The following is a 21,964-nucleotide window of genomic DNA, read 5'->3' as shown; positions in this document are numbered from 1 at the left end:
TAAAGTTGTACTTCGGCAAGCAAACTAGGCCGAGATCCACCTCCTGTACCCAGCGCTCCCAAGTCCCTCTAGCACCAGCAGGAGACGCAAATCCGCCCAGCGGGTCTAGTTAGCGCTTCCAGCCCCGTCCCCAAATCCCTGCCCCGGGTCCCCGCGGCCCCTCCCCCGCCGCCCCTCCCCCACACCAGGCCGAGCCCGGGGCGGCCCGGACCGTGGGCCCCGCCGCTCCAGAAGCCAAAGTCCGCCGGTGGGGACCGCTTTCCTCTCCAGTGCTCTCAAGTGAACAACAAGGACGGAGGTGACCCTCGTTCAAAGGGCTTTTATCTGCTCCCCACCACCGCGTGATCCCTCCACGGGTCGGAGGAAGAGCTTAAAAAGGAAAGAAGGTTAATGTGCATTGAGCACTGATCTTAAATCGAGGACATTACCTGAGATCTCTTTAAATGGCAGCAGCAGTTCCTTGCAGAACAAAGACTCGGTGTCTGAGCTTCAAAAGCTTATAGGTAAAGTTTCAGATAAAAGAAACCTAAGCGCAAAAACACAGGTTTTCTCTGCTCCTCAAAACTGGCGGCTTTTTTCCCCCGCTCCCGGTTCCCCTGATGGTTTTGTCCTCGCCCACTTGGGGGTGCGGGCCGGCTCTGACCGGACTCTTTTCTCCCCCTCACAGCGCCGCGATGATGAGTTCTTCCGAACTAAGTTGTAGTTGCTACTATTTGATACTAAATCAAATTCCACATTAAAAAAAAGAGAGAGTGGCTGAAAACCACCGACAAAGGAAGAGGGGGTGTTTCAAGTTCTTTCAAACACTCACACAGACCCTCATTCCCCCTTTAGAAGTCAGAGGATGGGAGGGAGGGCAAGGGCTGTAATTCATCTTGATTTGAATCATTGTCCTGCAGTTTGCAAACTATAATCCTGTATAATTTCAGGAACAAGCAGGTTTAGAATTAATGGGTCAATATTATTTAAAACAAAACACGGGGAGCATGACCTTTGTCTCAACTACATATTGCTCGACAAGACTCAGGAAACTCCACTCTAACCTCTCAACCCCTGGGCTCTTTGAGAAACTAAGGGGCTGTAGTTATTAGAACCTGTCTTTGTTTCTTTTAATGTCTCTAAAGGATTTGGAAATAGTAATGCAATATAACATGAAGAATCTCTCTACTTAAGCCTGAAAGATAAACGTGGAGGCCTAAATATTTTGAACTGGAGGTGTTTCCTTAGAAACGTATAGACATATTCCTCTTGAGAGGAATGTATATAAACTGTACAGGTATAGATACACATATACTTCTCCAGAACAATTTACTGGAGGCACAGGTTCCCCACCCCTCGCCCCCAGGAGTCAATGAGAAATTCCAAGCTGGTGTACTGTCTACATTTCTTTCTCCTCTCTTATGTTATTTTTTTTCTAGCAATAATGGAATCCTTGGGGTTTAAGCCAAATACAAATCTGGGAGAGACAAGATCAGACTGCGCAGCTCTTTTTTTTTTCTTTTCTGGGAGTGCTTTTTTGTTGTTGTTTCTGATAGATGATTATAATTTATTTCTACCAAATTTAAATAAGTACTCCCGCCTTGTGTCTTTGACTAAGCAGGCAGAGGGAACTGGTTTAGTAGGTAGTGACTGAGAAACCCTGGCCAGGCGACAGAGGAGGGCAGAAAGAATCCAGACCAATGTGTATGCAGTATATTTTACTCCCATGAAATAAAACACTTTTTTTCATATTTGCTGAAAAGTAAAACAATAATATTGTACGAAATGTTATACACAGGGTAGGTTGTACATAGCAGTTTCAGAAACATCATTGCATCCACCAGAGAAACTATTCTAAAACTGATATTCACACATTTTTTAATAATAATAATATGTTAGAAACATACAGTGTGGTATTTAATATATACATTCCTTTGCTCGAAAGCGAAAAATCCTAATCGCTTCTGTATAACATGCTTTATTTTAAAGCCTAACCTTTAAAAACACTGTTGTGATATTACTAACAACTGCTTTTTATAAAATTAATTTGACATTTCGATATATATACATCCTTTCAGTAATTTTAATGTTAACAATGCTAAACTTAAAAAATAACAAGCTTATAGTAATGTTAAAATGTCATAATCCAGTCAAACATTTGAGAGTGTGTCCTTGCAACTTTTGGAAATACTTTTAGTGAAAGATGTCAGACATTGAGGCAATTCCTTTGAAGTCAAGGAAGCTCCCTCTCTTTAATTCAGTGGTTTCCTTTTCTCTGTCTTCTCTTTCTGTCCCTTTCTTTAGTGCCCACGACTTTCTAGCGCAATTCCCAGTCTTTCCAGGGCAGAGTTGCCCCATGCGGCACGGTGCTAGGATCCCGGCGCCGCGGGCGCGGCTCACACCGGCCGGTCCACGGCGTACTGGCAAGCGCTCAGGTTGGACGCCGGGTTCTGCACGCTGGCGTAGCCGAAGCTGGAGTGCTGCTTTGCTTTCAGTCTCAGGCTGGCCAGGCTCGAGTTACACGTGTCCCTGTAAACGTACGGCGGAGTCGGCGGCGCGTAAGGGCAGGCGGGCGTCGGCACCGCGGAATTCAGCGACGGGCTGCTCAGGTTGTTCAAGTTATTCAGGCTGTTGAGGCTGGAGCCCGGGACGCCGGTCACCGCGGAGGGCACCATGCTGGACGACATGCTCATGGAGGAGATGGAGTTGGGTGGGGAGAACATGCTCTGCGACGACAGGGGGTTGACGTTCATCGAGTTGAAGAAAGGGAAGCTCTTGGTGGACAGGGAGGCCGACGTGAGGCCCTTGGCGGCCCAGTTGTTGTACGAATAGCCCGGGTACATGTCGTCGTAGGGCTGCATGAGCCCGTTAAACTGCGGGCCAAAGCCGTTCTTGCACAGCTCGGCTTGCTGGTTGCGCTCCCGCTTTCTCCATTTGGCCCGGCGATTCTTGAACCAAACCTGGGGTGGGGGCAGGGAGCAAATAGACGCCACAGATCGGATAAGTCAAACCTTGATCCCGGAGAGCACCAGAGGCCGCCTCTTCGCTGACACAAACCCTAGTCGACACCGTTTTCCGCACCCCCCAAACCCCCCACGCCCCATGGTCTGGAGGCCAGGCCCAATGAGGAAGGAAGCCCTGGCAGCTCAGGCCTGCGAGGCAGGACTCAGCTTCGCCACAAACCCCAGCCGAATGCTTGGTGGCCTGTGGCAGCTTCTTCCCTAACCCAGGCCCTGCTCAGGATCCAAAAACACTCACTGCAAAAATAAACGCGGGTCAGCAGGCTTTCCCCCCAATCTTTCCCTGGCCACCTTGCAAACTTGCTTCCATTCCAAAGCCACACACTCCATGAAGAGCACCAGGGACTGACAGGGCACCAGAGTCCGCTCTCCCACACAGCTCCTCCCTTCTCTCTGGAGTCTCCACTGCCTCCTTCCACTCAAGGGGAACCTGCACCTTCCCCTCAACAAGCGCCGGGCCGCAAACCCCTTCCTCGCCTAGCAAAATAACCAAGTAAAAAGCCAAAGGCTCCTCCCCGACAGCGCAGTAAACTCAACGAACTTAGCGCGTAAACTCCCGACCCCAGAATGTCGCTCTGCAGCCCCCACTCGCTTTGCTCTCTTTCTTACTCCTCTAGTCCCAGGCCTGCGCCCCCACGCTCTCCCCCTGGGCCCAGACGGGTCTGGGCTTTGCAGGAGGCCCCCCAGCCCAGCCAACCCCCACCCGCAACGGCTGGCCCCGCCACAACCCCGCTCTCAATCCACATTGGGCCCGCCAGTTGCCCCAGACGGCGGCTTTTGTGTATTGGAGAGAGGCCTGGTCGGAGATTTCGGAGTTGACACCAGTGATGTTTCACATTACACATCTCAGCCGGGCCCAGCCGGCTAATCCGCTTTTTTTCCCCCTTTTTCCCTTTCATTCTTGATTTCCTTTGTATCCCCCTTCCTCTTCTGCACCCGACTGCTATAAAAAGCATGCCTCACTCCCACTTGGCTGGACCAGCCTTGGGCTTGGATAGAGGTAGCGGAAGGGAGCGAGAGCCCGGTGTGGCGGCAGCAGGGCACTTGGGAGGCACTGCAGAGAAGCCAGAGGATTGGGGGAGGGCTTTCCTGAAGGATTCCACAGTATCCACAGATTGTGTTTTTATTTTAACTACTTGCCATTTCTACCCTACACCATCTAAACTTTGCCCAGGCAAGAAGAGTACGTGAGAGGCCCGTTCCCCTGTTGCTCAGGAGAGCTAATGAAAGACTGACCTTTCGCAAAACCAGGCAGGCCTGCGGAGCGCTAGCTCCGTGCAGTTAAACTAAAACCATTTCCAACTTCATTCCGGCTCTTTTACCACCAGCCTCGCCTCATGCCTTACACAATGCCACCCAGACAGTGTCTTCTTCATTCCCTCTGCTCTGGGAGTGATTTTGGCCTTAAATCTTTTCATCATTATTGTTATATGCTTTCTCTGTTCTAGCTGGGGGCTCTGTTTTTCTATCCAGGGCTTGCTTTTTTTTTTCTTTTTTCTTTTTTTTTTTACAGTAAAGCCTCTGGATCCTTTGTGTATTTTCTGTTTCCAGAATCCTAACAATTTTGGAGTTTTGCACCGACGAGCATAAACCAGGAAGCTGCTACTGGGTAACTGATATAAAGTTCATTTTTGCCAATCCATAAAGCACAGATTTGCTACAAAGGTAAGCCCTTTCTTTGATAAAACTATTATAACTGGGAGGAAGGGTGCAACAATCTCCTGAGAAAAGATAAATAAACCAAACTAAAAAGTCTTTTTCTGTTTCTTTCTAAGAGGACTAGCAGGATAGTAGCTTGGGTATTAAAATGGCTTCCAGAGATCACAAAACCAGGGCGTAGGGTGTGAGACAGACCTGAATGGCCAAAAACCTGCAAAGACCTTGTATGGAGGACGAGACGCGTAGAGAAAGGGCTGGGCCAGGCCCGGCGCGAAAGTTTCCCTTGCGTGTTTCTGGACGGTTTTCCTTGTTAAAGGCGCACAGGTTGGAGCCTGTTTTCGGCTCCTGGCCTGGGAGGGATTTTATTAGCGCTCGCCTGGCGACTGCAAGCCAGGAACACAATACCCTGTGCAAGGGAATGAATGCCATGTGGCCCAGTTTGGTAGGGCGCTGGGTGGCGTAGCAGTGAGCCAGTGCCATTCCGGGCCCCAACAGGGGCCGCGGCAGCCTCGGATGGGGGAGCTGTAACCTCGCGACTGGGCCAGCGAGAGGCCTTTTGCTTTTGCAAAGGCACCCCACCCGCAGCCTCCGGGGCGGCGCCGCCTCCCGTACTCCCTCCCGGTCTGCACGGCCTGCACCTCTATAGCGCTCTCCCGCCCAGCCCTCTCCAGCTCCGCGCGGGCTCCTACCCGGACTCGAGCTTCCGTAAGGTTGGTCCACACGGCGATTTCTTCGCGCGTGGACATGTCCGGGTAGCGGTTTCTCTGGAAAGTGGCCTCCAGTTCCTGCAGCTGCTGGCTGGTGAAGTGAGTCCGCTGCCGCCGCTGCCGCTTCTTCTTGGACGGGTCTTCGGCGCCCACGTCCTCATTCTTTCCCTGCTGACTCTTGTCCTTCTCTGAAAACGAAACACACAAAGGTTCCCATCAGCATGCCCACCGGCAACCTGAGAACTCCCACTGGAGCGGGAGGCACTGGCCGGGAAGAGCTGGGAGGCCAGCGGGGAGGAGTGTGTGACCAACCGCTCGCGTGGCGCGGAGCACTGAGTCTGGGGGGTGCCGGCGCGAGTGTGGGTGTGCGCGCCCCATCTCCTCCCCTCCCCCCTCCCCCGGCGGCGCCGTACGTTTTATTTACATGTTTATCTGCCTGCGACCGCGACACATTCATTTTTATTGCCTGTACTTTCGAGCACATTTATACGCGTCTGCGCAGACACACCAAATCTCCCGGGACACGCACCCGCGCGCGTTGTACAGACACCCCGGCTTTCGAAGCGGTTTCGGAAGGCTAGAGAAGTGGACTTTGGGATTCGGTCTGGCACGCAAGTTAAAAAAAGACCTCTTCTTCTGAGACATAGTTTCAGAGATACTTTGCTAACAAGTGGAGCTTCTTGGGAGCTGAAAGCCGAGAGGAGAACATGGCCGGGGTGGGAGATGGGGAGCGGCCTCTGAACCCCCTCGGATGTAGATGCTCTGGCATTTTTGTGACCCAAGAAACAGAAGGGAGGCCAGGGTAGGAATAGGGAGGGCGGCCAAAAGACCCGCGCCGTTCGCGTCACCCCAGCCCGGCGGTGGAGGCAGAGCGAAAGGGACGGGAAGTTCTGGGGACAGCAAGCTGAACGACCACTCCCACCACCTTTCCCCCTGCAGGGGCCGACTTGCTCGCGGGCCAGAGAGGTCGAGCGACGCGGGGCGGCCGGGCGGGGGTACCGCGGGGCCGCGCGGCTCCTTACCTGCGGCCTCAGGGCTGGAGGTGTCAGAGATGGTGTGCACCTCCAACCTGTGCTTGGTAGAGTCCAGGGCGCGGGTCTGGCCGGGAGCTAGGACCGAAGCCATAGCCTGTAGCTGGGGATGGTGACAGGCGGAGGACGCGGAGGCAGCCAACCGCTTGGTCCCTGCTGCTCGGTGCTCCAAGTGCAGCGGGCCTTTCATGCAGTTCATGGGCGGAGGAGCGCGCCGCCCTACCAGTCCCGGGCCGCGCTGCGCTCTAGGCGCGGACCTTCCCCGCGGTGTCTGCCGCGGGCAGAGCCGGTGAACACAACCCCCGCGAAGCACTCCAGCCTCGCCTCCCGGTCTCCTTCTGAAGGCTTAAGCGAAAGGTTCCGGCGGCCGAATGTCAGCGGGCAAACGGAGCCATGCGAACGAGGTCAGGAGGGTACAGCTCCGGGCGTCTTTGGGGAGCAGGCTTGCAAGTTCCAAAGCGAAACGTGAGTGGGCAAAGACCCCTTTCTTCACCCCCTCCCTCTCCCAAGTACCCCTCCAATAAGGAAAGCTAACGCAGAGCGCGCTCTGCCCGCCCCCCGCGCGCAGCCCTGACAGCGAAGTGTCAAGAGTGACAGGGACAGGTAGCTGATATTGGATCCCGGCGGCGGCGGCGCGAGCCTCCGGTCGCACCCTCCGCGTCGGGCACACGCACAGCCCCACGGATCCTCGAGCTGGAGCCGGGCCTCGCCGCAGCTCAGCTCCCGGCACCTGGGCCAGCGAAGGACCAGCACTGCGGCTCCCCGCTTCCCTGTTGGCCTAACATCTTAAAACCAGAGGCGGGCTTCCTGGTGCCGAGACGTCATTTGGCCACGGCCCTCCCCAACCCTCCCGCCTCCGCCTCCTCCAGACCCTTCTTGTGGCCTGAGTGACGTGGCTCTGACCCAATCAGGAGGCCCCGAGCTGCGGCGGAGGGACAGTGCTGCCTGCACCTATCAGCTAAGTGGGCTGGGCCAATACCTCACTGCGCCTGCAGAGTCTACACCCGCTGGCTCCAACCCGACTAAACACGATCGGCTTTTTGTTCGGGCGGAGAGGTGGAAGGATGAGGTGGGAGTAAAAAGCTTGGGGAGAAAGGAGCTGGAAGGTACACGGATCAACAAGGCACCCCCCCCCCTCCGCTTTCTTTTGTGTCTCACTATATCCATTTTCACTCCAGAGGTGTTTTTCTCCTGTATGGAAGGAGACATGCTACTTAAAACCAGAAATATTTAAAAACACCAACAGATCACCTCTCCGATCTTAGATTTTCCAAACAGCCTGTCAGGTGAATGCTGCACTAATCTGAAGAAGCTTTATTTTAAATGCAAAAAAAGACATATCCCTTAGAAGGCAGGCTAATAAATTAGAAATCGAGAAGCAAATGGACCCGTCAAAAGAAAATTACCTTGACTTTCAACGAACAACTGTTTGGTGGTTCACTCTGGATTTATACAAGAATAAAAAGTCGCCTCAGATCACGTTCTCTGTAATGCTTATTAGTCCCCAGACAGAAAACACACAATAGAATAGAAACCCTAACCCAGCATTTTCAAAATGCTGAAAGCTTATCCATTCTACTTAACGTTGATTAAGACACATATCCTAGATCTTTCAAATTCCTCGTACACTGTATTAAGCTCGTCCTAACCAGAGAGAGAGCTGAGCTTTAAATTCGACTCTTGTGTTTACTTTATTATCAATCAGATTGAAATCCATAAAGCTTGTAGAATCAACAGCCTTGAGCTAATTATATATAAACTATGCTTTAATGAGTTTCCATACAATTAAGAATGTTGCCAAATAACCAATTTCAAGGATCATTTTTGTCTTCTTTTTTTCCCCCCTAGGAAGCTCAAGGCTGTCTTGAATTGTTAAAGTCCAAGCAGGCAGAGGCAGTAGGGTATGAGCAAAGGACACACGCGTAGGAGAACACTGGGCCAGGAAAGGCAAAACCTTATTCATTTATATAAACAAAGGAAAGAGAACACCTTTGGGGACATCCAACCCTTTGTAGCACTATTTCCACATAAATTTAATTTCCACAGAAATTAAAGAAAGAAATCCAAACACATTATTTAAAATAATTTTTGAAAGTCCCTTTGTCCTCTGGCTTGGGTCAGCTGGAGAGCACAAACTAATCTCCCCTGGGCTCTGCATTGGCGATTGCTTTATTGTGGAGTTAGTGTTATCATCCCTGACTGTGTATTTGTTTGACGTTACAGTCAATGATTTGCAACATCAGTATGGGGTATCTTCAGAAAATTCCCTTCTTGTCCTTGTTCACAAGATTGGGAAACTTATCCAGTCTGGGGCAGAGTAGATGAAATGGACTACAAACATGTTTGTAACCTATGTGTCTCTCCTTTGCCCTGCTCCCACCCCAAATCCTATCTGCAACTCCTCCCCCATTTTAAACATGCTTGAGAACAGTCAGAGGAACCATATGAGAATTGTTCTTCAGTCTCTCCACACAAGTATCATCCTACTTTAAGAAGAATTCAGCTACAAGGGGGAACTTTCTTCATAGTAAGCTTTAAATCAGCATTTCTAATTTTAACCTTTTGTTCCAGTTCACCCCCATTCCAAGCATACACACACCTACTTAGAGCAGAATACATCCCCATTTGACAGGTCTGCATTGGCTGAGGCTCATACTTCCAGCTATATTAGGTCCTGCAATCTTATCACTAAATTATACATATTACACCAGCAGCCTGTTGGTAAAGAAGGTTAAATTAATTTACATTCTGTTCATTATCTGGTGCTTAAATGACGCATTTTATCCCTGAGATTTGGAGGAGAATCTCCTCAGACCCCACAGCGTTTCACTGAAGACAATGCTCTTACATTTGTAGTGGGTTTTAATCTGATAAGACTTTAATTTGCTTAAGTCTTTTAAATAAGGGTTTTAGATGTTTCTAGCCATTTTCTTATTGAATTTCCTCTAATTCCCCCAAGATCATAAAGTATATGTGTAAAGTAAATATTTCCTCCCATTGCGCTGCCAGCCGATGACCTGTAACTAAGTCAATATGAATGCGGCTCTTTTCTGCCCAATGTGTTTACTAATCATATTCCAGTTTCTTCTTTTAAACCTTAGCAGAACTGCGATCCCCACACTACCATGCCCCTAAGGCCTCATTTCATGAGGAAACTCCATTACATCAAAGAAGGAAAGATTTTCCATCACAGTGAGCATTCAATTTTTGGTGCGAGCTCAGGGTGTTTTTCAAAACTCCTTGCTTGGGAGAGCTGAGAAGCTCCACAGAGCCATACAGATTTCTAAACACATCTCTCATTAAACCCGCAGAATTTTGATTTAAGCTCAGTTGGCTTTGCTTGACTAATAGAACTTTCATCCGGACAAATACACACCATGAAGGACCTAAACCAGCCTCCAAAGTGGGTGAAAAACCCAAGGGCAAGTGACAGCATCTTATAGTGCCAAAGGGTGGGAGATGGTGGAAGTGCTGGTGACCTTCAGGCAGCCTAAAAGCCTAAAGAGACAAGGAATCTTAAATTGTGTCAATCCCTTGCAGTGCCAAGTGGGACATACAGACAGTTATCTGGAGCACTCTGGCTAGAGAAAAAACACAGCCGTACACGTATATACCTATAAGTCTATATAATATATAATATATATATATATATACACACACCCCCAACCCCAGCTCTCGAAACAACTGAGCCAGTGAGGTGTTTCTTCACATTTTTTTCAGCCAGAATTTCAACTCTCTCCTAATCAATTAATCACTTCAGAAACTCTTGAGTCTGAGTGACACACTTCCCAAGCCTGAGATTTCACTCTGTGGGTGGTAGGAGTATAACAACATGAAAAGTCTAGATGGGGAAAAACAAGTGTGCAGTGGGGAACCGGGAAACACTTCTCAGCAAAAATTGTGGTGGTTGTGGGTAATTTTGGAGATTTAATTTACCAAAACCATCTGGGTGGGTACACAGGTACAGGCAGTACCAATAAGGGAGAAGTTGAAAGCAAAGAAATCTAATGTATTTTGGTTCAGCACTAAGCCCCCACAACCCCTTCTTTGGCTGGTTCTAGAAATTACTATTGCAGCTTTCCGCATAGAAATTAGAAAAACTCAGCGTGGTCCGTTCAGGGATTCAGGGAAGCCCGAGATGCACCACGGCTTCCCAGGACCAGGGCAGGAAGCTAGGTGCGCGTTTAAGTTTTTGTGTCCGAAGACATCAGGTATCATCTCAATTGGCGTTTTCTTGCTCATTCTTTCAAATAATGACCCTTGAGGAGGGAAATGTGTGACACCTGGTCAGGAGAGTTTTGAGCTGGTATTTGCCACCGATTACCAGCCTTAAGGTCTTATTTAATTTCACACTCTTTAGTGTTAGTTGCGCAAAACCCCTCTGGCCATCACGGTGAGATTGGCTGGGTTGTGCCATCAACTTCTTAGTTGCAGCGGTCCAGGTATGGATTGGGACACAAACAAGGGGTCAACGACATTTGGGAAAAATGTGTCCTCAAAACTCACCTGGAAAATGACTCAATTACATAACCTCCTGCGCTGTCAGGTCTTAGAGAGGCGGGAGCCTTGCTCAGTCAAGGCCAGCTCAAGGACGAGGCCTGCCTGGGATTCTGCTCAGAGACACGTGAGGGGCGTGGGTGTGCCAGCAGTGGTATAAGGCGCAGAGGTCAGAAGGAGACCTTGCACCCTGCCCAAGAAGTGGCCCTTCCTCCTCTCCTTCCTCTGCCTGGCTTTCCTCCACACAAAAAAATCAAGCTGGAAAGGGCTCCCTTTCTACCCGCATCCCTCAAGCCATAACCCAGAAATTAAAGGCTTTACTGTAGCTAATTCCTCCCCCCCCCATTGCCTAACTGAAATAGAAAAAATTTTAGTTTATTTTGTAAAAAAGGGGGATGCATTTTTTGGAATCAGAAGTCTGTAGATGTACTAAACAACACCCACCCTCTCTAGGTCCGTGCAATTGGTCCCCTTATTTCTGTCCCCACACAACCTACCACTGGAGGTTTGACGTGACTGGATGAGAAAGTTCAGGTGTCAGGTGTAGGGCCCCTACACTGGCCAGTGAAGAGAAGATTGAAGGATTAGTGGAGGCATCGGAGGGGGGGGGTGGCGGCTAGTGAAATCACTAAACCCACGTGCTGTAATGCCTTTTCATGTTAGCATGCTAGCCCTACAGGTTTATTAGGCCCTCATTTAATCTTGCAATGCGACTATTCATGGAAATGTAAAATAAAGAGAATGTATAAATGTTAGGGTAAGGGAGAGAGAGATGCGGGAATAAGATGAACATCAATATTCAGGTCCAGAGAGAGAAGTGACAAGGGACTAACTAAAGTCACTTTAAAAAAACAACAAAAATTGGATTTAAATGCTCCTTTCTTTTTCTATTTTCTCCCTTTCCAGCTCATGTTCATCTCTTTTCTATTTCTCTTGCTCTCCCTTCTTCCTGTCTTCCCTCTCCCAGACATGCTAGTAGCTAACATTCAGCATTAGTTGTCATGGTGACCATAAATCACATAAATCCAAAAATACCCACCTATAATCTGAGATGAAGCTTTTATTTCCCTAGCGAAATAATATTTTAAAAGCTGTCAGCTGACAAAAAAGGAACCCAGCTCATTGTAGTAACCCAAGTAATATATTACTTCTAAAGATTTAAATTAAAATGTCAGCCTATTAAAAACATGCTGGGAGAATCTTGGGCACTCTTCAGGTCAGATCCTCACAATGAAGTTGACTCCGTCACTCCTGATCACTCTTTAGCACAGATACACAATTTTGCCTGCTCTCTCTCCTTCTGTTAATTTATCCCCTTCTGTCCCAACTACCGTGGTCCTTGCCAACTCTGGGCTTTTGGTTGTAAAAGAAAGGAGACTCCACCTGGATCAGAAGGGAGCCGGCTCCTTTGCGTGAACCTTTTGAAGACCTTGTGTGTTGGTCCTCTGATATCAATCATTTCCCCAAATGGAAGATAAGAGCTTTGGGGGGGGAAAGTGTGGTTGAGAGCCATAATGAGGGCGACTTCTTAGAAAAGCTGAGAAGAAAGAAATGAAGAGAGAAGGACGGGTGAGGGAAAGACCAAGTAGCAGAGAACTGGAGCTGGGAGGCCAGGTTCTGTGGTGAAGCCTAACCCAGGAAAGGTAGGTAAGTTCTACCTCCAGGAGGACATCTCCCATTTGAAGCCCTGGTGGTAGCGGTGGTGGTGGTAGTGGGGCAGTGGGAGGGAGGGGGCAGCCGCTGTTGGGCCTTTTGTCTTCTACGTTGGGCTTGTTGTCTTTTGCCTATCTTTGGATTACAGGGTATTCGCCTAGATGAAGAGCCATTAATTACCCATTCAGTCAATATTAGGAAGACCACAAAGCTTTTTACATAGGATTAAGAAGACATCAGATTGCTCCTTTAGTATATTCCTGCTCACGAATAAGCTTTCGTTATACATTTCTTTTTCCCCGGAGCCTCGCTAACAACCGCTGCATATATTAGCAGCGGGCGGTGCGGAGAAACAGCCGCGCCAGCCCGGCCAAACTTTGAGCGCACAGCCGGTCGGAGCGAGGAACGCAACCTGGGTCTACCACCGCGGGCGGGGATCCGCAGGGACTGGCCACCTTGGGACAACTGTTCAATTTCCCCCTCGTGGGGAACACACACACACACACACACACACACACACACACACACACACACACACACACACGCTGCTTTGGCGGGGAGTCCAAAAGAAAATGGACATCTCCTCTCCCTGCCCAGCTCCCCCCTCTTTCTGCTTCTTGCTCAGAAGTTAATGTGCCTTGGCAAGGCCCTGTTCTTGTCCCTGCGCCGCACTGGGGAGCCCTGTACCCTTCTAAACACCCCCCCTTTTTCTGTCAACGCTGAGGCCCCTAGCGCGGCACCACCCCGGGCCCCTTCTGCATTTGGCAGCGGAGGGCCTGGGCTGCTGTCGCTGGGGTCCTTGTTAGCATTAAAGTCGCTTCATAACGGCGGCGGGAACCAGGGTTGTTTGCTTTCAGCGGGTACCCTGGAACCCACGTTAGTATGTGCTCGGCAAACATTTGCTGATCCAGTGATTGTGTGTGTGTGTGGGGGGGGGGGGTCTAGGCGGCGGGTTATCCCGGGTCTTCCTAAGAAGTCGGGGTCGGCTGGGACTCCGCACAGGGCCCGGGACCCCTCCCAAGGAAGGAAGTTTTCCAACACGAGAGACTTTCAAACCAGCCACTGTGGCAAAGCTATTTAACAATTCACGGGCGCCGCTGGGGGAGGCCGGACAAAGGTCCCCCACCCCAGGTCGGGTCGCTAAGCCAGGTGCCAAGACCAAGGGGAGACAGCTTGGACTGATTCAGCGCGGAATCCAGAGCCACCGCCCCGAAACTTCAGGGTTATTGACAAGGGAAGCGCCCTCAGCCCAGTCCCTTCCTGAAGGTCACGACCACTTTTTGAATTCCGCAAGGGGGTTCCTTTCAGGACACCTAAAACCAGGAAAAACGAAGGACCTCGGTTCTAGGGGTACGTTCTCTGGTGCCTCTACCTCTTACTTCGGGAGGTGTGTGTGTGGGGAAATTGTTTAACTCGCCATCTCTTCCTGGCTCCACTTTCCATGCCTAAGCCATTCCTCCTCCCCGCCCCCCCTCAAAGCCCTGGCCTGAGAGGCCTGGCTGACCTCACCTCCATCTCTTTTTGGGGTTTGAGCCAGGCTGTGGGTCAGCTTGTTAGATTTCAAGGGGACCGGGCCTTGCAGAAGCCCTCTCTGCCTCCCCAGAGAGTGTTTTCAGTCTTCAATGAGGACATGCTGGGTGAGGAGAGGGCATGCCAATAACAGAATATACTGGTTCTTTTCGAAAACTGCATGTCATTGTAAACATTTTTCCTTTTTAAAAGCAAATAAAAACTAAAAAAAAAAAAAAAAACAAAGGAGAAAAATCTCTTTCAAAAGCAGGCAATGGCTAGGAGTTTGCTTATTACATAAGTTAAATTTGCTTATATTCAGTAAAGGGGACACTGGCAACATTCCTTCAAGGGTACTAGAGTTTTTGGTTTACCAGATCCCTAAAAGCCAATAAAGTTAAGATATTCAGCATTTCTTACAATCACATGCCTCTTCCTCATGAACATGTGAGGGTAGCAATTTTCTCTTTTGGTCTGAAAAGTAGAAAAGAGACTACTGGCATTGTAGGGAAAGAGCCCTTCACCTACATTAAAATAATCTAGGCTTGAAAGTAATGGTTATTTCTAGTTCTTTGTTTATTTGCTAATTATCAAACGCGAATCTCCAGGGTTGTCCGCCAGGCCTGTGACAGGACTCCTCAGCTAACCCGCTTCTTTCCCACCTACGAAACCCCCATCCCACCCCAGGCTTCTCCAAGGGGCCCTCCTCCCTAGCTCACTTGGAGGCCACCTGTACTCAGAAACCATTCCTGGGGTCCAAGAGCCTTGTGTGGGGGCGGGGGTAGGAGGAGACGTGTTGCGTCTCTGCAGCTCCCTGCGAAGCGAGAAGCGTCAGCCTCGCGGGGCGGCAGTCCGCGCTGGGCGAAGTCAGAGTGGGGAGCGCCTCTAGTCTGGCTGGAGCCAGGGCTGAACCCGCACAAAGTGTTTTCCCCGGGAGTCATAGCTGCTCTTGATTTTTAACCATATCCCAAACATACTTCGGTCTAATAATTTATTTTTACGACCGATTATCAAACAGAAGAAGAATTTAACACAATCTTAATGACAGAAATCACCCGACGTTATCTCTGCATGGCCCCATTTAACCCCATGGGGTTAATCCCGGACAAGTGAGCATTTAACTGGCCCAGCGGGAGGACTCGCGACGTTGTGCGGCGTCCTGGCCGGTCTGCTCCGGACCACTTTAGACGTTTTATTTCAACAAATGATGTTTTTCTCTCAGATTCACTGGGAAGCCCGTATGCAGGGCCTTTGTTTTCTTCTTAGGAATATGGTTTGTTTACTTGGCCAGGGTCCCAATTCGCCCCCCTCCAGCCGGCACCCATTACATTTGTATCCTTACTCTTTAATCCGGAAAGAGCGGGTTAGAGGCTGAGGGCTGGGGTGGGGGGAGTCGCTCTATCTCCTCACACTATCAAAGGTCAACACTCTCCTAAGGCTAGGCACTTATTTATTAAGGAGCCTAGAAAACCCAGAGAATAGAGGAACAGTCGGTTTGAGTTTTTCCTGTATTCCAAAAAAAAGCTTGTCCGATCACACACACACACACACACACACACACACACACACACACACACACACACGACCAAAGGACACATTTCAATGTACCCAAAGCCTGCTCAATGGGTTGGAGACGTTTTGAGTTTTGCATAAACCTGCAGGCTTTGCGCAGCAATATCCCTTGACTTGTCTAGAATGAAACTAGCCAATCGAGCAACGACACCACCAAAACTCGAGGCCCTGCAGCCGGCACAACACGTAGGTTCGCGTCGACAGGGGCACACACTCCATTCCATCCTTGGCTGGTGCTCATACTCTCTGCCCTCTGGGTAAGGGGGCTGTTGTCAGCTCCTCCACCTCCGCGGCCAGGCAAACCTCCACCAAAACCGGCCTCCCGTGCTCACCTTCAGCGGTAAACTCCGCACCCACAAGCCTGGGCGGGGCGCGGCAGAGAGCCGCCAGGACTGGGTGGGCCCCTAGCGGCGCTGCCCGCAGTGGGTCGTGGCGAGCGACAGAGGTCGCTGTTGGACCACTTTTCCACTCCCGTTGGAGGCACCGAGGTAGGTAGATTAGGCCACAGGGAAGCAGAGAGAAAGCGAGAGGGAGAGTTGTTGGGTCTCAGGAGTGCAGTATGATTTGGAGAAAGGAATTAACGTCCCTGGGACGGCTGCTTCCCGTCCCACCCAGAGGCCAAGTGTCTAAGTGCAAGGAGCAGGAGCGCTGGTCTGGAGGGCTCGCCTGCTTACGTCTCACCCGAGGCCCGGAGGCCTGGAGGCGGGTGCCCAGCTCGCAGCCGGCGCTTCGCTCCCGGCCTTACCATTGGCGCCAGGATGCTGCCGCGGGAAGAGCTTGCTGTTGGCCACCTCTTTCCGATTCTCGGGAGAGTCCGTGAACTCGACCTTTTTGATCTCGGAGTCTTTGGAGAAGAGGCATTCAACGGCCGCCGGCTGCACGCCTGGGCCATGCGCGCCCGCCCCACGTGCGCGGAAAGAGACACCCCGGGCCGCCGCGGAAAGGAGCGGGGTTAGGGGCGTGGGGGAAGCGGGACCGAGGAGAAAGAGGGGACAAAGAGCAAAGACCCAGTTAGAAAGAAGAGCGGAGGGCACTCCCCTCTCGGGGACCCTCTGGGCCACGCGGCGCAGGGGGCATCCTCTCTCCGCCTCCCGGGTTGCCAGCAGCTCCCGTTCGGGGCGGGGGCGGGAGGGGGGTGCGGAATGGGCCTGGAGCTTATGAACGCAGCAAGCGGCTCCCCCTGTTTCGGGTTCTGATTTCCTTCCTTCCTTCCTTCCCTGGCCGGCCCCTCTGGGAAGTGCCCCATGCCGCGGCCTCACCGTCGGGGGACAGGGCAGGAGAAGCGAGTCTTACCTAATTGCACACACGCCGACACTAGTTTGCGGCAGTTGGTCTCCATTCCCGGTTATCTGCAAAACAGAAGAGAAGGAGGGCTGTGTGGAGCGGCGGTCCACGGGAGCGCAGGGCTCTAAGGAGGCTCCTTGGGGGGCGGGCGACTTCCACACCCACAAGTAGACGCCTGCTCTGTGCTAGGTTCTCGGACCTCCCAGCCGCTGGCTGCCAGATCCAGCCCAGCCCAGCCCAGGGAATGAGGGGGAGATTTCCCTCCACAGCCCAAGCGAATGGGCCCACGGGCTATTGGCCTATAAAGCGACCGCGGGCTGGGTCCCAGGCTGCGGAACTACTCTCAAGGGGTCTGTCAGGGGTTAAGAGCCCTTCTGAACACCATGGTAACCTTGGCAGAGGCAAACTTTGGGGGGCGGGTGGAGAGGCCTTTTATCTTGGGGAGTTGTATGCGAAGGCCACCATTCAACACAGTACTGCTCTATTAGTGGGAACTCAGCAAACATTTGGAGAATGTCAGAGTCAACTTGCTCCTGTCCTAGACAGCAGCGGCCCTCGATTTTCTGCAGCTCTAAAAGCGAACAGGACTCTAAGGCTCTCAGCCTAGGGGTCTCCCGGAACAAGCCTTCTTTGAGCCTCTCATCCATCAGGAGCTAGTTTTCCATATTTAGCCACACTTCTCCCTGGAGATACTCACCCGGCCATTTATTTACCCTAAAGTATGATTTAAGATCACAGAGGAGAGAAGCGGTGTGGCCAGAGTGAGACTGAGGAGAGCGGGGCCAACGTCCCCAGAGGGCTCACTGCCCACCAAGGATGGAGAAATAGCTCCGAGACCGGCTTCCCCCGTTCTCCCCCTTCTCCTCCTAGGCAAACTAAATCTTTTTCAAATTTCCAGCCACCACTACGCTTGCCTAACGTTTAGCGCGCTCCCCCTTCCTTCTCCGCCACAGGCAAACCGGGAGAAGTGGGTGGCGAGGGGCTCTGTGGGGTGAAGGAGAAGAGATGCGGCTGCTTTAAAGACAGAAGAAATGAAAGAAGGCCCGGGGCCCCGCAGGACCGTGAAATCTCTGCGCCTGCCTCCTTCCACGCTCACCAGGGTACGCCGGCGGCGGGAGGGCCCGCTGCACTGGAATAAGGGCTGAGGGTGGGCGAGGGCGTTGCCCGCCAGCGGAGCGGCAGAGGCGGGCAGGTCGCTGCGGGGCTGCCTCTGGCCTGAGTCGCATTTCTCTGCTTCCTTGGCCTGTCCTGGAAGGAGCGGGAGGGACCCAAGGGCCTCTGGCCAAAGTCGCTGCCTGGAGGAGGGACAGCGGCGTGGGGATCCAAGGGTCGAGACCGCCAAATGGTTTTCCCACCCGCCAGCGAGATCAGGGGCTCCGCGGCTCTTTGCGGGCCCCGGGTCCCAGAAGTAGCAATTTGGCGGTTCCAGATTTAGTGATTCTGCAGTAAAATCACAGGATTAGTCCCTGATTGAGATGTCTGTTCGTGAGATATTACAAAATTCATTATCACAGCTTTCTACTAACTCGATATGAAGTAACACAGATGGGATTTTATTAGTCCAGACTTCAAATGTTTACTTATGATAATTTCAGAGGAAATTTGCATGTCATCATCATTTCGATAATCTTTTTTTTTTTTCTTAACGTCTGAACTGGCTGCATTATTAGCGGTGGCCGGAGCATTGCAGATGGTAACTGCAAATAGTTTTTATTTTCTAAAATAATGAAATATACAAAAGAAAAAGATCGGGCCACACCATATAAAGTCAGTCAATTATTACACACATTCTCCCCCACTCCTAAGCTTCGGTTCTGTGGACCAAACAAAGTAATACAAAACAAATTTTCAAGAACTCCCCTCTAAAGATTGAAAAGAAGGTCAAGGCATGCTCCTTAGCGCACTGCTGGTGTCCTTGTGACTTGGGGATTTACTTGGTGGTCAAAATGAGCACAGAAACCTGCATTTATTTATTTTATTTTATTTTTTTGCTTCATGGAATGACCAGGCCTACTAGATGAATTAAGTCTAAATAACTAGGGAAGATAATTAAAATTAAAAAAATAATTTTCCAATTCCTGCCTGCTGATCCTTAAATGTGCCCCTGTCAAGACAAGTCTTACAAGACAAATTTGGCTGTGAGATTTAGGGTCTAGCTTCCCTGGCTAATCTCACAAATTAAGATGTGCAACTTTTACTGATAGAAAGTTTTTACCCCAAAAGTTCATGTCCTGGTTGGAGAGTATATGCCAGGGAATCTTGCTCTGTCCAACTTGAGTTTTCTATTGTGAGGATGCTAAAAGCACTAGACAGCTAACACAGCACACTGAATCACAGAGGCCAAGACAGGCAGGCGAACACGAAGAAATAAAACAATTTGCTTAAAATAAATGTCTACTGATTGCCATAAGAAAAATTGCTGGAAAAAGATAGTACTCATAATTCCAAATCCTTTCACATTTCCCCTCCTTTCCTTTCATTTTGATACACTATAATAAAATCTTCAATGGAAAATTTAAAAATAAACAGCACAAGAACATATGTTTTAAATGAACCAAATTGGGAGATTAGCCAGTAAATTAATTTGCAGTAGGTAATTATTTAAGGACATTGAAATACTGCACAACACAGTTCTGTAGGTTACCAGTTTAAGCCTTCTTTTAAACCAATTAATATTGATGCTTTAAGAACACTTGAGGAACAATGCACCTGAATAATTTAAGTATAGTTTTGCTGAGATAAAGTAAAACATTCCATAAATAAAGTAGCTATTTAATTTTTAGGGAAAGTTTGATTATTGAATTATTGCATGATTATTTTATGTTACATTAATAAAAATCTTCAAGCTATTTTGCTTAATTGCTTTGTTTCCTTGGAATAATTGGTATTAGAGTTTTAGATGAATTTTCTCCAAAATGATATTAAAACCGTCTTTAATTCTTATTAGTGGCCTATAAAGAATTCAAGGGCATCTCTCTAAATTAGCTTAATTTTTCAAATGTATGAATTCCTATTATTTTAATTTATTATAGCAAAATATTTTTCCATTTAGTTTACTTTAGTAAGACATAATACTTGCACAAAAAAAAGTAGAAATCAGACTACGCTATGATGGGTTGGTTTCTAAATTGCTTAGGAAAAGAAAGCCATTAAATTGGAATAAAAGAGGAACATATTTCTCAGATTTAGAATCATTTCTTTTCTTCCTTGACATTTGGAAGAGTCCTTTTCTGCGCACCCATTTAAAATGTATCTCTTGAAGTGTAAGACTGGAGTTGACTGGTGATCAATTTAAAGGATTTATAATCCGAAGTAATTGTGTGAGTTCGGCATCCAGTCCCGGCTCTCAGGTAATTCGTTTGGGCCCGAGAGGTCACTAACTGCCAGTTAAGATGGAATCTTTTTTCCAATTGGTAACAATGGGAAGGGGGCTAATCTTCCAGTAGCTAAAACTTTGTACCCAGCCCTTTATCTTGAGAATCCTAATCCCCAGCCCCAGGACTTGTCCCTGCCGCGTTGGCACCGAGATTTAAGGGAAGATACCTCTTTTTAAATGCCAGCCCTGGTCTCGCTTCCCACTCGACTTCAGCGCCCCATAGATTGTTAGTGTATGTGACTGGGGACGCAAGGAACAGGGCTTTGCAAGTTCTGTCTGCCAACTGCGTTACCTCGGGGGTGGGGTGGGGGGAAGGCATCCCCAAGAGCTACAAATCACCTACAGTGAAGATTCTCCAAAGTGGAACAAATTTTTAAACTCGCATTATCTCACATCCTTGCGGGGCAGACGGCCTCCACTTACCCGCTCCCGGGAGGAAGCTGCTGTCTCCGTGTCCCACCGCTTCCCGGGGAGATTTCCAGCGAGCCAGGCGCGGGCTGCACCGCAAGCGCCCGAAAGCCGGGCCGAGGGGACGGCGGGGTTCCCGAGGGCGCCAAGTTCCCAGGGAGTCCGCGGGGGCGCGGGGGCCTCCGGAATCTAGCCGTCGCTGGCAGTTTCTTTTCGCTCCGCTCCAGCTTTCTCGCTCGGTCTCCCACTCTCTCTCTCCTCCCTCGCTCTCATCCCTCTCTGTTCCCTCCGCTCCGACTCCGGGTGGGGAGTGACGTGACGTCAGCAGAGATTCCACCAAACTCCACTGCACAGTGGCGAGCGGGCGGCGGCCGAACCGGGCTGCGCCGGCGAGCGGGAGCCAGCTCAGCGCTAGGGCCGGCGCGGGGGGAGCAGGCAGGGGCTCCAGGAGGCGAGGCAGGGGAGGGAGGTAGAGGCCTGCCGGCCGAGGAGTCCGGAGCCGAGGAAAGAGCTCGGGAGAGCGGAGGAAGGAGAGGGAGCCGGGCAGGGCGCTTAGACAGGAGCAGCGGAGCAGCAGGCGCTCGCACTCCCACAGTGGAGAGGAGGACACGAAGGGAGGATGGGAGGGAGGAGGAGAAAAAGGAACCCGCGCCAAACCGGGAGCTCGAAGGAAGCAGAGAGGGAGGGCCAGGGCGTCGGGGAGACAGAAAGGTACTCCTGGGGAGCCCGCTGGGACGGATAGGGAGGCATGGACCGGGAAAGTGCCCCAAGAAATGGAACAAAGGACAGTGTGTAAGGGATTGTTTGGGGCGAGGCCTGTGGGGTGTGAATCTGAGTGTGCGGGTGTGTGACCTTCTCGCAGGCCTGCAGGGCTGAGGAAAGAGGTCACGGAGACTAGGTAGGGGTTGATGAGTTGGGGGCGTGTGTGTGTGTGTGTGGGGGGGGGGGGGAGTGAGGGAAGGGCAGGAGGCTGGAGTTAAGGTAGGCAGAGTGGGACAGAAAGGATAACCCAGGGGAAATCTGGAAAAGTGGGGTGAGTGGGGGCAGTCAGGAGCGAGAGAGCGAGACCCAGCACCCAGGGCCTGGACACAGGCTCCCAAGGTCAACGCGAGGGGAACAGGTACGCGGCACCCAGTGTCCGCGCACAATTGCACGCGAAGAGATTGCGCTGGACAAGGCTCAGGCCCTCATCGAGTCTAGAATTTCCTCTGCTGTACCTACACTCAATGAGTTCACTCCGGGTCACGGCTATCTCATTTTTTAAAATGA

The 21,964-nt window shown here is 50.6% G+C and overlaps 1 protein-coding gene across 3 annotated transcripts; it reads right to left on the bottom strand.

Annotated features, from left to right (window-relative positions):
- Window positions 1-1,681: 1,681 nt before the first annotated feature.
- PITX2 (paired like homeodomain 2) lies at window positions 1,682-20,996 on the bottom strand. 3 transcript variants are annotated; one of them, XM_080663667.1, is made up of 5 exons: window positions 20,711-20,996; window positions 16,921-16,976; window positions 16,373-16,510; window positions 5,348-5,553; window positions 1,684-2,939 (listed from the first exon to the last, which is right to left on the bottom strand). In XM_080663667.1, the coding sequence occupies exons 2-5, from the start codon at window positions 16,964-16,966 to the stop codon at window positions 2,376-2,378; spliced, it is 954 nt and encodes a 317-aa protein (XP_080519793.1). In that variant the 5' UTR covers window positions 16,967-16,976; window positions 20,711-20,996; the 3' UTR covers window positions 1,684-2,375. The 3 variants fall into 3 exon arrangements, with proteins under 3 accessions (XP_080519792.1, XP_080519794.1, XP_080519793.1); XM_080663668.1 differs by lacking the exon at window positions 16,373-16,510 and having other exon boundaries at window positions 1,683-2,939; window positions 20,711-20,973; XM_080663666.1 differs by lacking the exons at window positions 16,373-16,510; window positions 16,921-16,976; window positions 20,711-20,996 and adding an exon at window positions 6,388-7,190 and having other exon boundaries at window positions 1,682-2,939.
- Window positions 20,997-21,964: the final 968 nt, after the last annotated feature.

Source organism: Plecotus auritus (genome assembly GCF_963455305.1).
Source record: "Plecotus auritus genome assembly, chromosome: 1".
Classification (NCBI taxonomy): Eukaryota; Metazoa; Chordata; class Mammalia; order Chiroptera; family Vespertilionidae; genus Plecotus; species Plecotus auritus.
This window is presented reverse-complemented; position numbering and strand designations above follow the sequence as displayed.

What these genes read in the sequence shown, in the direction of transcription:
- PITX2 (XM_080663666.1), bottom strand. Translation starts at nt 6,595, where the DNA reads ATGAACTGCATGAAAGGCCCGCTGCACTTGGAGCACCGAGCAGCAGGG. An exon ending in CTCCAGCCCTGAGGCCGCAG is followed by an intron (nt 5,554 to 6,387) that starts GTAAGGAGCCGC and finishes TTTCGTTTTCAG; the next exon opens with AGAAGGACAAGAGTCAGCAG. An exon ending in TTACGGAAGCTCGAGTCCGG is followed by an intron (nt 2,940 to 5,347) that starts GTAGGAGCCCGC and finishes CCCCCACCCCAG; the next exon opens with GTTTGGTTCAAGAATCGCCG.